General features: G+C 32.1%; 2 protein-coding genes across 2 annotated transcripts; both read right to left on the bottom strand.

The window, feature by feature from the left end:
- Positions 1–363: 363 nt before the first annotated feature.
- LOC123711814 (xenotropic and polytropic retrovirus receptor 1) lies at positions 364–10,346 on the bottom strand. The gene is made up of 13 exons (XM_045664636.1): positions 9,989–10,346; positions 8,866–9,019; positions 8,397–8,629; positions 8,189–8,315; positions 7,577–7,711; positions 6,033–6,279; positions 5,418–5,541; positions 4,394–4,541; positions 3,241–3,435; positions 2,320–2,492; positions 1,446–1,576; positions 878–1,033; positions 364–557 (listed from the first exon to the last, which is right to left on the bottom strand). The coding sequence occupies exons 1-13, from the start codon at positions 10,055–10,057 to the stop codon at positions 440–442; spliced, it is 2,010 nt and encodes a 669-aa protein (XP_045520592.1). The 5' UTR covers positions 10,058–10,346; the 3' UTR covers positions 364–439.
- Positions 10,347–10,745: 399 nt separating this feature from the next.
- LOC123715727 (exosome complex component CSL4) lies at positions 10,746–12,342 on the bottom strand. The gene is made up of 3 exons (XM_045670978.1): positions 11,936–12,342; positions 11,562–11,810; positions 10,746–10,997 (listed from the first exon to the last, which is right to left on the bottom strand). Exons 1-3 carry the CDS (start codon positions 12,116–12,118, stop codon positions 10,761–10,763), a joined length of 669 nt encoding a protein of 222 aa, XP_045526934.1. The 5' UTR covers positions 12,119–12,342; the 3' UTR covers positions 10,746–10,760.
- Between the last annotated feature and the right edge of the window lie 397 nt (positions 12,343–12,739).

The raw sequence follows: 12,739 nt of genomic DNA on the forward strand, positions 1-12,739 counted from the left end.
TATATAATAATTATTATCTCTACAAACCAGAATGTTAAAGACTCCAAAGATCGATGCATGTCAAGTTGTCTCAAAAAGAAAAAATATCAGAAAAGTGTCTGTCCAATAGGCGATTACCATACATTTACCATTATACATGAAAAAGTTTAAAAGGCCAGGATTGCACTCGCGAGCCTTAGGATAATGGAAGTGTCTATAGTCAACGTTATCATTTAACATCGGGTGAGCCCGTTTGCCCTCTGTGATATTAAAATGACAGTCATATCTCTCTATCACAGTATAAACACAAGAAAGTGATAAAGTTGACAGAAAGAGACGAATACATATTTTTTTCTATAAACGAAGGTAGATTAAAAAAAGTCAATAAAATAATATATTTAATAATACTCATAATATCCCTTACAATGAGAATACCTCGTACGCTACATATCACAGTTTGTTACAACATTTTGGAGGACAAATCTAACTCAAGTTGAAGGTCTTGAATAGACTCTTTCTTCAAGAGTGGTTTTCGGTCGTTCTCTTTTATCTTTTTTGGATTCTTTTTCTTCGTTTGCCTGAAAAACAAAATTCCTCAGAAATCAATACATACATACTATCATGATCATTAAATGTCAATAAACGTATTATTACATTTAAATAACTCAATGTTAGATTGCTTTTCAGCAATCGTGGCGGGCAAGAAACAATAAGTTTACATTATAAATATAACTTTATTTATTGAATTTAGTTATTAACTATATATATAGGCAATAATAAAACTGGGAAGTTATCAAATTTAAACACCGTTATAGCATTCTTATAAAAAATATGATTGAAGCCTGTTAAAATGACCATAGCCAACATGTATTGCCGTGAAGTTTGGAACCGCTCTCACCTATTAACAACGCCATCGGGCAAATCCATCATTCGCAGTATAAGAGCCTGGTCTGACGAATCAAGTGGTGCCACCGATATGTCCCGGACGGCACGGAATTTACCACAGTTGTTGAGGTGCTCGTTTTCCAAACGGAAAAAGTTCCATATGAAACGTCTAGAAATAAATTTTCCATATATATTACGTGGCACATAACCTGTAGGCTCTGGTTTTGATTCCAAGCGAAGATGGCACATACTTGGGTACCTATAAGCCTTAAAAAAGTAAAACAAAGGCAGAAACATATCTGCCCCATGAAACATAAAGATCTGCCGAAATTTTGATGAAAAAAAATGAAACATGCATATCTGTTGACTTGTGTGAAATTATAGAATACTAAAAGTCTGTAATTTATACATTTACACAACTAGAGCCTGTATGAATGAATTAAAGCGCAAATTTTGCTTATTCCGCGAGAAAAAAAATTTAAAAATCAAGCAACGTCGAAACGACCTGGATATAGATTCAGGACAAAGAGACCGTTTTAAAATTAAAGCGGACTTGTTTAAGTAAATATTTAAATACTCACCTAAAAACTTCTAAAGGCGCTAGTATTGACACCATAGTTTCGCCGCTAACTAATTGGTTCTCGGTTAAGAGGAACGCAGGCGCCCAAATGAAACGCAACACTAGGTCTTCTATTATTGCAAAGTAATAGAACTAAAAAAAAAGATTTTTTTTTATAAATTATACCCGTTCTAAAAACAAAAGGTTTGCAAATTTATTTGCTATCTCTACCTTTATCAGCAACAGACGCTTAAAAAAATATATTGTGAAAATATTTGTTTCAGCATTTACTGATTCATAGTAAAATCAAGGCTTCCGCAAAACCAAATTATTAACAACAAAGACGAAGACGTGTCTGCCTAGGCCAATAGGTCTTCCCAATTGGGCATAATGCAGACGGGGCGTCAACAACACCGCCATATATATAAATATTAATTCGGCACTGACAGATAAGGCTTTTCTGTTAAAGAATTTAAAAGCAATTAAAACTTTTTTTTTTATAGAACCGGAGGCAAACGGGCAGAAGACTCACCTGATGTTAAGTGATACCGCCGCCCATGGACACTCAATGCCAGAGGCGTTGCGAGTGCGTTGCCGGCCTTTTAAGAAATTAAATGAGTGTCTTTGTAATCTATCCAAGAATAATAAAATATCAAAGGTCACAAAGTGGACAAAAAACAAAGGTCTATAAACAATTATCTAAGTTTCAGTTTTCACACTGACAGTAAGATTAAAAGTTGAGGATTAGTGCTAAGTAAGAATCCTATATCTTAAAAATATATTGTGTCATTCGGAATAGTTCGCAGTCTCAATAAGTTTCCCCATTAGGTTGTCGGCCTCTAGGGTAAGTAACCACGAACGGCTTATCACCCAGGGCCATGGACCAAAACACTTACCCAAACACTATAGACGATTTCATCTCTAAGCAAGGCGTTTTCCGCTGCAGGTCCCACGGTGAGAAGGCCCCAATCCATTCGAACGTCCCAAGTGTACGTGTAACACGACGATATGAATTGACAAGCCATCCACGCGTATAGCCACGGATTGTCGTACGTATTTGAGTAGTTTGCTGTGGGAAAGTTTTTTGCTGAACTATTCAAAAAGAGCTATTTTAATCCCTGGTTATGTTAGGGAATTCAATTTGAAATTATAATATTGTTTGTTTTATCCCTAGAGAGATCAAAAACGATGTTACATTCTGCCGACAAAAAGTAATCCGAGCGTAATTTAAAAAAAAAAACGCTCGCTTTCCTTTTTTTTATTCAAAAACTTAGGCATTGTGGTGATAAATGTAGAGATTCTACCTCGGAAGCGACACGCTTTTAAACACGCCTTAGAACATAATATCAAATTAGCCTAGTTGCTTTAGCGTGCGACTCTCATCTCTGAGGTCGTAGGTTCGATCCCCGATGCACCAATGGACCTTCTTTCTATGTGCGTATTTAATATTGGCTCGAACTGTGAAGGAAAACATCGTGAGGAAACCGAAACCGGTTTCCTCACGCCGGGTCTAAGGCAAACGCCTTAGACCCAAAAAGTCGACGGCGTGCGACAGGTACAGAAGGCTGGTCACCTACTTGCCTATTAGATTAACAATTTATCATAAAACAGATACAGAAATCTGAGGCCAAGACCTAAAAAGGTTGTAAACTTGTTCCCTTTAAAAATATGCTTTCGGTGAATTGTTAAAAAATATTGCATCAGAAGTTTTTAATGTTTCTTAATGAAGTATTGAAAGGAAATGTATTAAAAAATCTTAATGTAACAGATTCTAACCTAGCTAATAATTGAACAAAGACATAAAAAAGGTCACTTACGTCTATAAATAATCCTTAAAGTCGAAAACAGAACCACAAAGAACGTAGTAGAATATTTCCCCGCGTTCACGAGATGTGGGAACGCCTCTTTGCTGTCCCGGTAACGGCGGAGACATTGCCAAAAACGTGTCCAAGCAGGGATTATGTTCACCAGTGCACGAGATATTATGTACCATTTCGTTGCTTCGAATTCCTCTGAAATTATCGGTTATATGAGCAAATATAAAATAAATATTAGACGAAGCCAATTAACAATGTTTCATGAGTAATCAATCCAGGTGTTATGTTCACATGTATTATTTTGTGGAATAGAACGCAATAAAGATAAGATAGTGAAATATTTAAAAAAATCTGTTGTCTGTAAAGTCGGTTTACTGACGATAGTTGAACGTAACAACGTCATAAGAAAATACTGAGGAATGGTTAAATTTTTCAAAAGAAAATTTTAATTTTATTTGTTTGATAGATATTTTGTATGGATATAGAAAACTAGGTAAATGGAAATCACAATTGAATTGATCATGTTACATTTATTTGTACGCATAAATACAATTATGGCAATTTTTTATCGGTCACTCAAGTAGGAGAAATACAGATATCGAACGCTCGTTCCGCACTCTCGCTTGCACTTCAAGCCTTAAATGGAACGCCTCAGAGCGAGGTAACGCCGCTTGAGTCATGTTTTTTCGAGCGTGCAGCCGGCTCCATCGAAATATAACACGTTGTCACGTCAAAAACTTCTATACTGTATTATTTTCTCAATTCAAACAGAACAGAAGCAATGGAAAATTAAACAAACAATATCACAACTACATTTTAGACTAGCTATTTCTCACACAATGGACTTCGCGAGGAAACAGTTTTGTGACAAACTTCCAGAATCGTAAAAATTTTACTAATTTAATTATTACTATACAAGTAGCTAATAAAAATACATTGACAAAATCACAACTCATATCAGCCAAAATAGAAAAACACATTTAAACACAGTTTATAATTATTACAAAACAAACCACATACGTGTAACTGTAAAGTAAATACATATTGAAGATGACCCATTGTTTTTACCAAAACATTAAAAAAAAATGTGTACAAAGTCAAATAACATAAATTTCCACATTTTCGTCTGGCATTATCTATTGCAATATCTTACCATTAACATCAAACCAATCGGCTCCGGCCACATAGAATGCCACTAGGTAGTGAAAATCGAGAAATGCAAACACAAATGAGTTCCATTGGTCAGCGAGCCAGAAGTCCGCGAACAGCACGGGCATAAATGGCGCCGCTAGGATCCTGCCCTAGAAATTAATTTCAAATATATTTTGTTTATTTTCATCACTTTCTATCATCTGATCGATAAATTTAGGTTTGTAAACGCATTCCATGTAAAATGTCAATAACAGTTGTGCACTGTGTGTATAAATTTTCTACTATATGCAACTTTACAGAAATTGTTAAATAAAGTTTAACAATAGACTTATTATCATTGACATGAATATTTAATGAATGAATTATTTCATTCTACCTTATTACTACTAAGATTATTACAGAACTTCATTAATTTTAAAAGAATTATTACTATCATTGTTATATATTTTTGTTATGATGCTACGAAGCTTCGAATCACATCGAATTAACCGCGGTAGGACCAAGAAATGGGTGGCGCGTAACGGAAAAATGTGACGCGTAACCGAAAAATGTGACGGTAAATTTATTTCTAACGCCAATAAAGAAGATTCACTTCAAAAAACAGGCTATAACCCTTGGTCTTGGCATCAGTAATGTTACTGGATCATTTGTTATTTCTCATAGGCAAGTAGGTGAGCCTTCTGTGCTTGACGCACGCCGTCCATTTTTGGTTCTAAGGCATACCAATTTCCTCCTGTTTGCCTTCATCGAAGTATTAAATTCACACATAGGAAGACAAGTCTATTGGAGCCCAACCGTGATTAAAACTGATGCTTTAATTATTTTTAAATAAGCATATTGCGTATGCGATGTTTTGAAACCCATTGATCAAACAAAGACAATATCTTCATGACAAATATATTAAAGCGTTTTGAACGACGTGTTTTTCATCTATCGTGTTTTAGTAAAACCAGTAATAAACGGCGATTAGTTATTGTATCTATTCGCAAACTTGAAGTCAAATGGGGTTACAGTTCAAAACTTACACATATCCTTAGAAACCAGAAGCGGGCCTCGTGACGAAATACTCTGAGAGGATTCATGAGGAAGGCCAACATTATCACAACTAACGCCAACGGATTCACGAATGGAGGTATACTCAAACTTGCACTGGAAATTTATTAATAATAAAATGCAAAATAAATAATAAACACACTTGCATATTTGTATTATAAAACCTAGAACCTCGTCAGGCGATAATCATCTTTATATGTATAATTCTAGTGTACGTGTCACTGAAGGACCGTTTTGAATGTTTTTCAATTCAAATTTCAATGCGCTGCAATCAGTAGCTAGCTAATATCATAATCGCTTGAAATATCATACAAGGCAACGTCTTTCGGGTACACTAGTTTCATATAAATCATTTTACGTAGACATTGGAGTGTGATACTTAGTTAAACTCATGGTAAAGATAGTTTACTCGTCTAGGCTGTCCAAATTATACATTTTATTGTCAGAAATTGGATCTAGAATTGCGGCGCTAAGACTGTAAGATTGTTTTGTAGTGGTAGAGATTTATATGTTTGAATCAGGAATTCTTATATGAAATAAATGGGATAAAATAATGATCTTATTAACACAAATTCCTCTGCACCTACCTATAAATAAAGCTTAAAATACTGAGCGCCCACACAACACCAAAGATAGCAGCGAGTTCCATAAGATGCTGTTCGGAAAGATGTTTTCTAGGATCCAGTTCAAAGATCAGTACATGATTGACTCCTGAACTACGCCAGCCGTACACATTAATTCCTATTAGGAAGATAAATTCAACGAGAAGAAATGGCCCTCGGTATAACCGAAATGCCGTTTTGAAGTTTTCTGTGCCGCCTTCATGGAAAAGTGCTGGAAAGAAAAGGCTTAGTAAATGATATGGGTGTTTATGGTAACGGCAGTAAGTAAATGGTAAAAAAGTTTGATAACTGGATTTTAAGTTGTGGGAAAGCCCAATTTTCTCCACAACGTAAAATCTGAGAGCTTTACATGTATTATTTTTACAAAGTAATGCACCATAAAGCTATTTGTTTACCATGTGAACAAACCCTATGGTTTCATAATTTTGAATTATAATATTTATATTATTGATGAGATAACCAACATTTTATTTGAATGATATTCGAAAAAAAATCATTCCATTATTGAATATGATAGATGAATAGAATATTTTTAACAAACTCAAAATTTTAAGGTAAATATTATATTTGCGAACCTAAAGTCATCTTATTAGATTTAAAGACCTATGTATACGTATGCTATATACGTATGTATAATAAATTTTCGAATGCGTTAATAGAAGTCTTCAATGTCATGGTCTCTGATGAATATTTCACAAATATCTTATTGGTACTTTTCAGTTTTATGTGTAGTGAATTCCTGTTATACTGCTTATTATTAAAATAATTAAATTTGTTAACAGCTTATTCAGCCATTAGAGCTTTTAAAGCTTCCCATCTATAGAATGGAAAATTCCTACATTTAAATCATAATTTATTACTGAGAGTAATAAGTGCTTAAGCCAATAACCATAATTTATTGTGTTATTAAAATACAGCATCTATATACATACGATGTAAGCTGCGCAAATAGATTATAAATTGTGTCACAAATATTTCTTATCTATGACCGTGGCGAGATTAAATAGGTCGGTTTTGTAAATTTGCATTAAATAAACAGATTGCAACTTCATGTTGGTTTAGAGATAGGTTTATTTGCTTTAAGGTTTTATCTGGAACTTGAGAACCATCACCAGTTTTTTTTAACTATCCCAAACCCAAATTGGATTTTTTTTAATAATTAATTTCCAATGGAACTATTTTATCATTGTAATTAATTATAGTATAGACTTGTCCTAACAATGAATAAGTTTATTCAATTAACAATGAGGAAATGAAAAGACTTTTCTTTAGCGTAAGATTTGGACAAAAATCTAAATTATATTAATTAGCATTTACAGCGAAAACAAATATTTCTATTTGTTTTTTATAGAATATATAGAATCACTTAAAATGAGATACTGCTGCTCAGGGAAGTAGCTCCGAAAAATTAACACATTGCTATAAAGCGTAGCATTGGTTTGTTTTTTTTGTAATATTCCTAGCAGAAAAAGAAGTCAAAACATAAAAATATGCTTTTTGAAATTTACCTGAGAGTACAACAGTGATAAATAAAACTATAAAGGACCCCGAGAACAGTCCTACTTTGAACGTGGTCCAGGGACTCTGCTGCTCTCCTAAAGGTGGGACACGCAACTTCTTCATTGCTTTTTGTCTGTCACCTCCTGAAATGTATATAAAAAGAAATACATACAATACATTTATTCCACGAATACGAAATACTACATACGAAGAATCCAATCGAATTGTACTAGTCAATTAAGCGATGAGATTTTTTATCCTAGAATATACGAATATAGTCTAAATAGAAAAAAATTACTCCTTTTTTAACAGTCATTGAGGCCTGTCGAGTAGCTCTCATAATTTGAAATGTTATGTCTACTTTAATGAGCTATCTTAATACGTTAAAAATACATTTTCATTACGGACTAGGAGTAAGATCTTCGTGTCATGCTTTTAATTGCTAGGAGAAGTTTGCCTTATTTGAAGTGCGACTAGTTGAGCTTGTTCATCAAAATATCAGTCAAAGACAATAGAAATGGGCAGAAAATGAGTCGATTTCAGATTGAAAGAACAAAGGTTCTTTAAAAAAGAAAAGTCTTTTTTACTTGCTATTCTATATGCTGCTGTTATAATATTACCTTCAAGATCATTTGTGACCGTAGCCTCTGTGTCGCTGATCAATCTGTCGATGTCTTTATTCGTGTAAAAATGCGACGTCTCAACATGCTCTGCCCGCCATTGCGCGCCATTGCTTACATTTAATAACTAAAATTAATGAATACAACATAAATAACACAAATGTTAAATAATACGTCAATAAAATTTAAGCAATATATTATGACATACCTTATCGTGTTTCTTTAATATCTTCCTAAATCCTGTATAATTTAAATTCTGGTAGTTTTGTAGTAGTATTAAACTAAGATAAAATTCGCTAAATGCCAGCTTTAATTCCTGTAATTTTCGACGTGGTACTGCTTTTTTGCTATCACCTCCACTTTTGGGTTTCATTGTATCAAATCTAGATTTTAACTCACTCTGCAAAGTTGCATATTTTCTTGTTCCCTCTGCCAACTTTTCTAAAATGGTAAAATTACTATTATTATTTCTTATTATTGCTATTTATTCTAGTATTTATCTGTCATTCCATCAAACTATTACTAATCATGAAAACTGTAGAAACAAACAATAGTAAAGAATATTTATACCAAAATTTGTATTACAAAAAATTAATGAAGTCAATAACTGAGTCTAAATCGTTTTATATTATGGATATATGACACTTTAAGCACCAGTCCCACTAAAGCTACCATACCAGAATAAAATGTGTTGATTTTCTTTAGTTCCTCATCACAGTAATGAAAGAATGTTTCATCAAAGTTGGCAAAATGTCTGGATAATACTTCTGGCTCAACATTCTCAGCTGATGGTGCTTCCTCCACAGCTGTATATAACATTGCTTTCATTTCCTACAATATCAAAAACAATAAGTTTCCTTGACTAAGGTATATAGTATTGAGCGATAGCTTAAATATGTAGATTGATTGGTAATTTCATTCCTTCAAGAACACTATGAATATAATAAATGAAAACTCCTAAGTATAGGATTCTTATTTTGTCGTCTGACTGATATACAAGCTCTGCACCATGGCATGCAATGCCATTAGAAGTAATTTATTTAGTAAAATAATTTTAGGTAACTAAAATCCTTTATCTCTATGCACAGTTAAATGAGATAAAGCAAGAGAATGCTTGCATTTTCTGCCCACATACTAAAATATAAACTGATAAATTCTAAACATAACATCATTTATCTTAAAAATAAAAAAATATTAATCATGAATTTTAATAATATGTAATATCATTGGACAGACATACTAAAAAAATCATAGTAGTTGTTTTGTAAGTATTTAATAGGGAAAGGATGTTTTTCAATTTTAAACAAAAAGACAACATGTGTTATTGTCAAATTATTTACAATAATTAATTAACCTTAAATTTTTAAAAACTGTTTAAACAATTCTGCACACAAAATTCTGCGAGTTATTGAGTTTCTAGACATTATATAAGGGAAAATCAATAAGTTGTGAAAAATATGTCTAATGTTTTATTTTATAATCATAAAGATATAAGATTTAATAAAATTCTAAAGTATTAAGTTTATGGTCATACAATCTCATTCAATCAGCAAAAGTAATACCAACCTTATTTAACTAACTCATAAAGATAAGGCTTAAAATAATTTATTTAAAAGGTATATAATTATATATGAATACATTATATGTATGATAACATTGATTCCTTATTATTGTAGATACATACTAAGTATAGTACAACTCCATAAAAATAATGGGAATATCAATGGGTTAAGAATAATTGTACATTGTATTATAGTAAATTGATTTATATAATTATATTTTATAAAACTATATACATACCTCATAGTTAATATATTGTTTTCGCCATTCAGGCGTTATATGAGCGCTTAAATGTTCCGCGAACTTCATTTTTGTTAATCTTCAAGGCGTCTAAACCGTGTAAAAGACTAAAATTCAGTGTAGCGAATTCTCAATGCTTTATAAATATTACTGGAACAGGGGACAAACTATCAAAGTATCTCTGTTTAAATAACAGTTTGTGTAACATAACATCATGAAAACTACATCTATAACATAATGGAATGATTAATATCTACTGATATAAACAACAATGAAGAGTCCGACACTGTATTACATTAAAAACTAAACGGCGACCTTTTACGCGTAAAATTTCTAAAAAGTTTCTGAAATCTCTTTGTATTTTGACGTTTTTTTGGTATAAATGACATTTCCTTATCAGCTGTTTAATGTCAATAAGCTGTTTCATTCTACGCAGTACTAGATACTTAATACAAATTGCCTTCTATTTTTTTAAAATTACTTAACAAATATAAATATTATTTTTATAGAACAAACATTCTTCTATATCAATATTATAAAGATTATTTTTTTTGTAATTTGCATTGAGGGTCCTAAAGTACGGAACCGATTTTTTTATTATTACTCTGATGAACATAGCCTATAAAATATTTATTATAAAACAAATGTTCAGGGGTTATTCCATGGCGAACACGAGACAAACTGGTAGTTTATGAGTATGTTTACTTTTAATATGTATTTGTATTACTATATATTGAATAAAAAACATCAATTTTAATAAATGTTTTTATTTTCAACTCTTCCCCAATTCAGGTTGACTTGCAAACACAAATTCTTTATTGATAGTTTCAGGTATTACTCTTGCTACTTTCCTGGGCTCTTTGTTTAATGTTGTAGGGCACTGCATTTCAGACCAGCTGATTGGAACCATGCTCACTCCTTGTGGAGAACCTTCAGCAGTTGCAATTACAACACCAAGCTCATTTTCTGCGGTGGATAGATGATAAGCATGCAGCTCTGTCATTGGTAACTGATTTATTTAAAGTAGTAAAAAAATGGTAATGTCAAATACAATTAATTTTGTTCTGTATAAAGAAAATACTATATTCCACAAAAAGTAATTGGATGTTTTGTATACATTACTCTTCTGTGACTTTAAATAAGAAGAAACATTGTTGTAGAGCACAGAACTAAACTAGTTTAATAAATATATAACAATAATAACCTAACCTAACCAAGTGCTACAAAAATAAAAAGCTGTGAAAGTCTATAGTTCCGAGACCTGCCCTGAACAATAATAAATGCATGCACAGTATTTGATAATTATTTTATCGCACACTTATTTTAAAATCCAATCCCTTTAGATCTTTATTGAAATCAAATGATGTCAACAGCACTTTAACTTAAACTTAAATGCTTGTGCAAAATATTTATTTAGATAAGCCTAGGAACATGAACTTTACAAGATTTTTTATTTGAACAAGTAGTTTCTGAGATTTGTTGTGTTTTATGTGTTAGACCAAATAAAGTATTCAGTATTGATCTAATAATTAAACCGCGAAAATAGTAGTTAGTTTGTTGTTTAAAAGGATACAACTCTTGCTAAAATAACATCTCCAGGTCTAAAGCACTTATAGGGATCAATTCTATCTTTATCCATATCTCTTATATCTTCCTTTTTCAGAATTCCTCTGTATGGCCTAGCTAACACTGTTGGACCCACACAAAGTATCTGGCATTGTACTAAGCGGGAGTTAATAGCTATTACTCTTGCTGTAGCTATATCTCCCATTTGAGGAAGCACACTGGGGCTTTTTGGACTTTCTATGGATAAAATATTTACCTGAAAAGCAAACGATTTAGTATATATATACAAATTTGTTTTGAGTAAGATTCAATCACATTACTTTTAACAAAAAAAATGTAATTGACCAAATCTTAAAATCTCATATTTCTGGAAAAACTAACCTTTTTAACCTCATCATATTGTGATTTCAATATTCCTGCTAGATACGTGTATATGTAACCATCTAATTCATAAGTTCCAGCCCCTGATATAGTTTCTTTATTAGATGCACTTATACGCATACCAGGTATACATATTTTAATGTCTTCTGTCGTTTGTTTTGATTCTTCTTTATCTATTTGCATATTGTACAATGTATTAATGTAGTACCTCTTTTTTTAAACTTTGTTTATTATAAAGTATCTTAGACCAATTTGCTCACGTTGGTTCTAGGGAGTTTAACTAAATAAAATTACTAATTACGGCTCATTTTTAAATCTCCACCAAGTAACAAATCAGTTCTCACTAATCAATGCCACCTCCTACAAAATATTTCCCCTAGAACTAACTTCAAATAACTCTAAATTTCAACTAAATTTTAAAATTTTGTATTAAATTTTTTATTGTACATATGATTTGAGAGGTAATTTAAAATCTTAATTTCTGTTTCATACATAATTTTTATAGCTTTTTGTCCTATATACCGCTGAGCAATTATTTCGATGTTGGGGTGTAAATTATAGCCACGCTTATAGTTTACATTGGGTTTCATTTATTAGTTGGTTTACAGGATTCATATAAATTATATAGAAAGCCGTTTTCAAGCCCACTGGACATCTCGATTTCCCTTAAATTTGGGGCGTTGATCATCAATCATCAATTGTCATCGAATCAGCGCGAAGTACGGGAGTTCCCTTATGTCAAAATCCATCGAGAGTGTTTCTCTGTTGGCCAGTACAGAATCACAAAGTTCTATAAACATATAG

This window comes from Pieris brassicae, chromosome 1, assembly GCF_905147105.1.
Source record: "Pieris brassicae chromosome 1, ilPieBrab1.1, whole genome shotgun sequence".
NCBI lineage: Eukaryota > Metazoa > Arthropoda > Insecta > Lepidoptera > Pieridae > Pieris > Pieris brassicae.

Excerpts from the sequence above, each read along its gene's own strand:
- LOC123711814 (XM_045664636.1), bottom strand. The coding sequence starts at position 10,057 with ATGAAGTTCGCGGAACATTTAAGCGCTCATATAACGCCTGAATGGCGA. Across the intron at positions 9,020-9,988 it reads AACAATATATTAACTATGAG|GAAATGAAAGCAATGTTATA; the intron begins GTATGTATATAG and ends TTGATATTGTAG. Across the intron at positions 1,577-2,319 it reads AAATCGTCTATAGTGTTTGG|TTCTATTACTTTGCAATAAT; the intron begins GTAAGTGTTTTG and ends CTTTTTTTTTAG.
- LOC123715727 (XM_045670978.1), bottom strand. The coding sequence starts at position 12,118 with ATGCAAATAGATAAAGAAGAATCAAAACAAACGACAGAAGACATTAAA. Across the intron at positions 11,811-11,935 it reads AATATGATGAGGTTAAAAAG|GTAAATATTTTATCCATAGA; the intron begins GTTAGTTTTTCC and ends TTTGCTTTTCAG. Across the intron at positions 10,998-11,561 it reads ATGTTATTTTAGCAAGAGTT|TTACCAATGACAGAGCTGCA; the intron begins GTATCCTTTTAA and ends TAAATAAATCAG.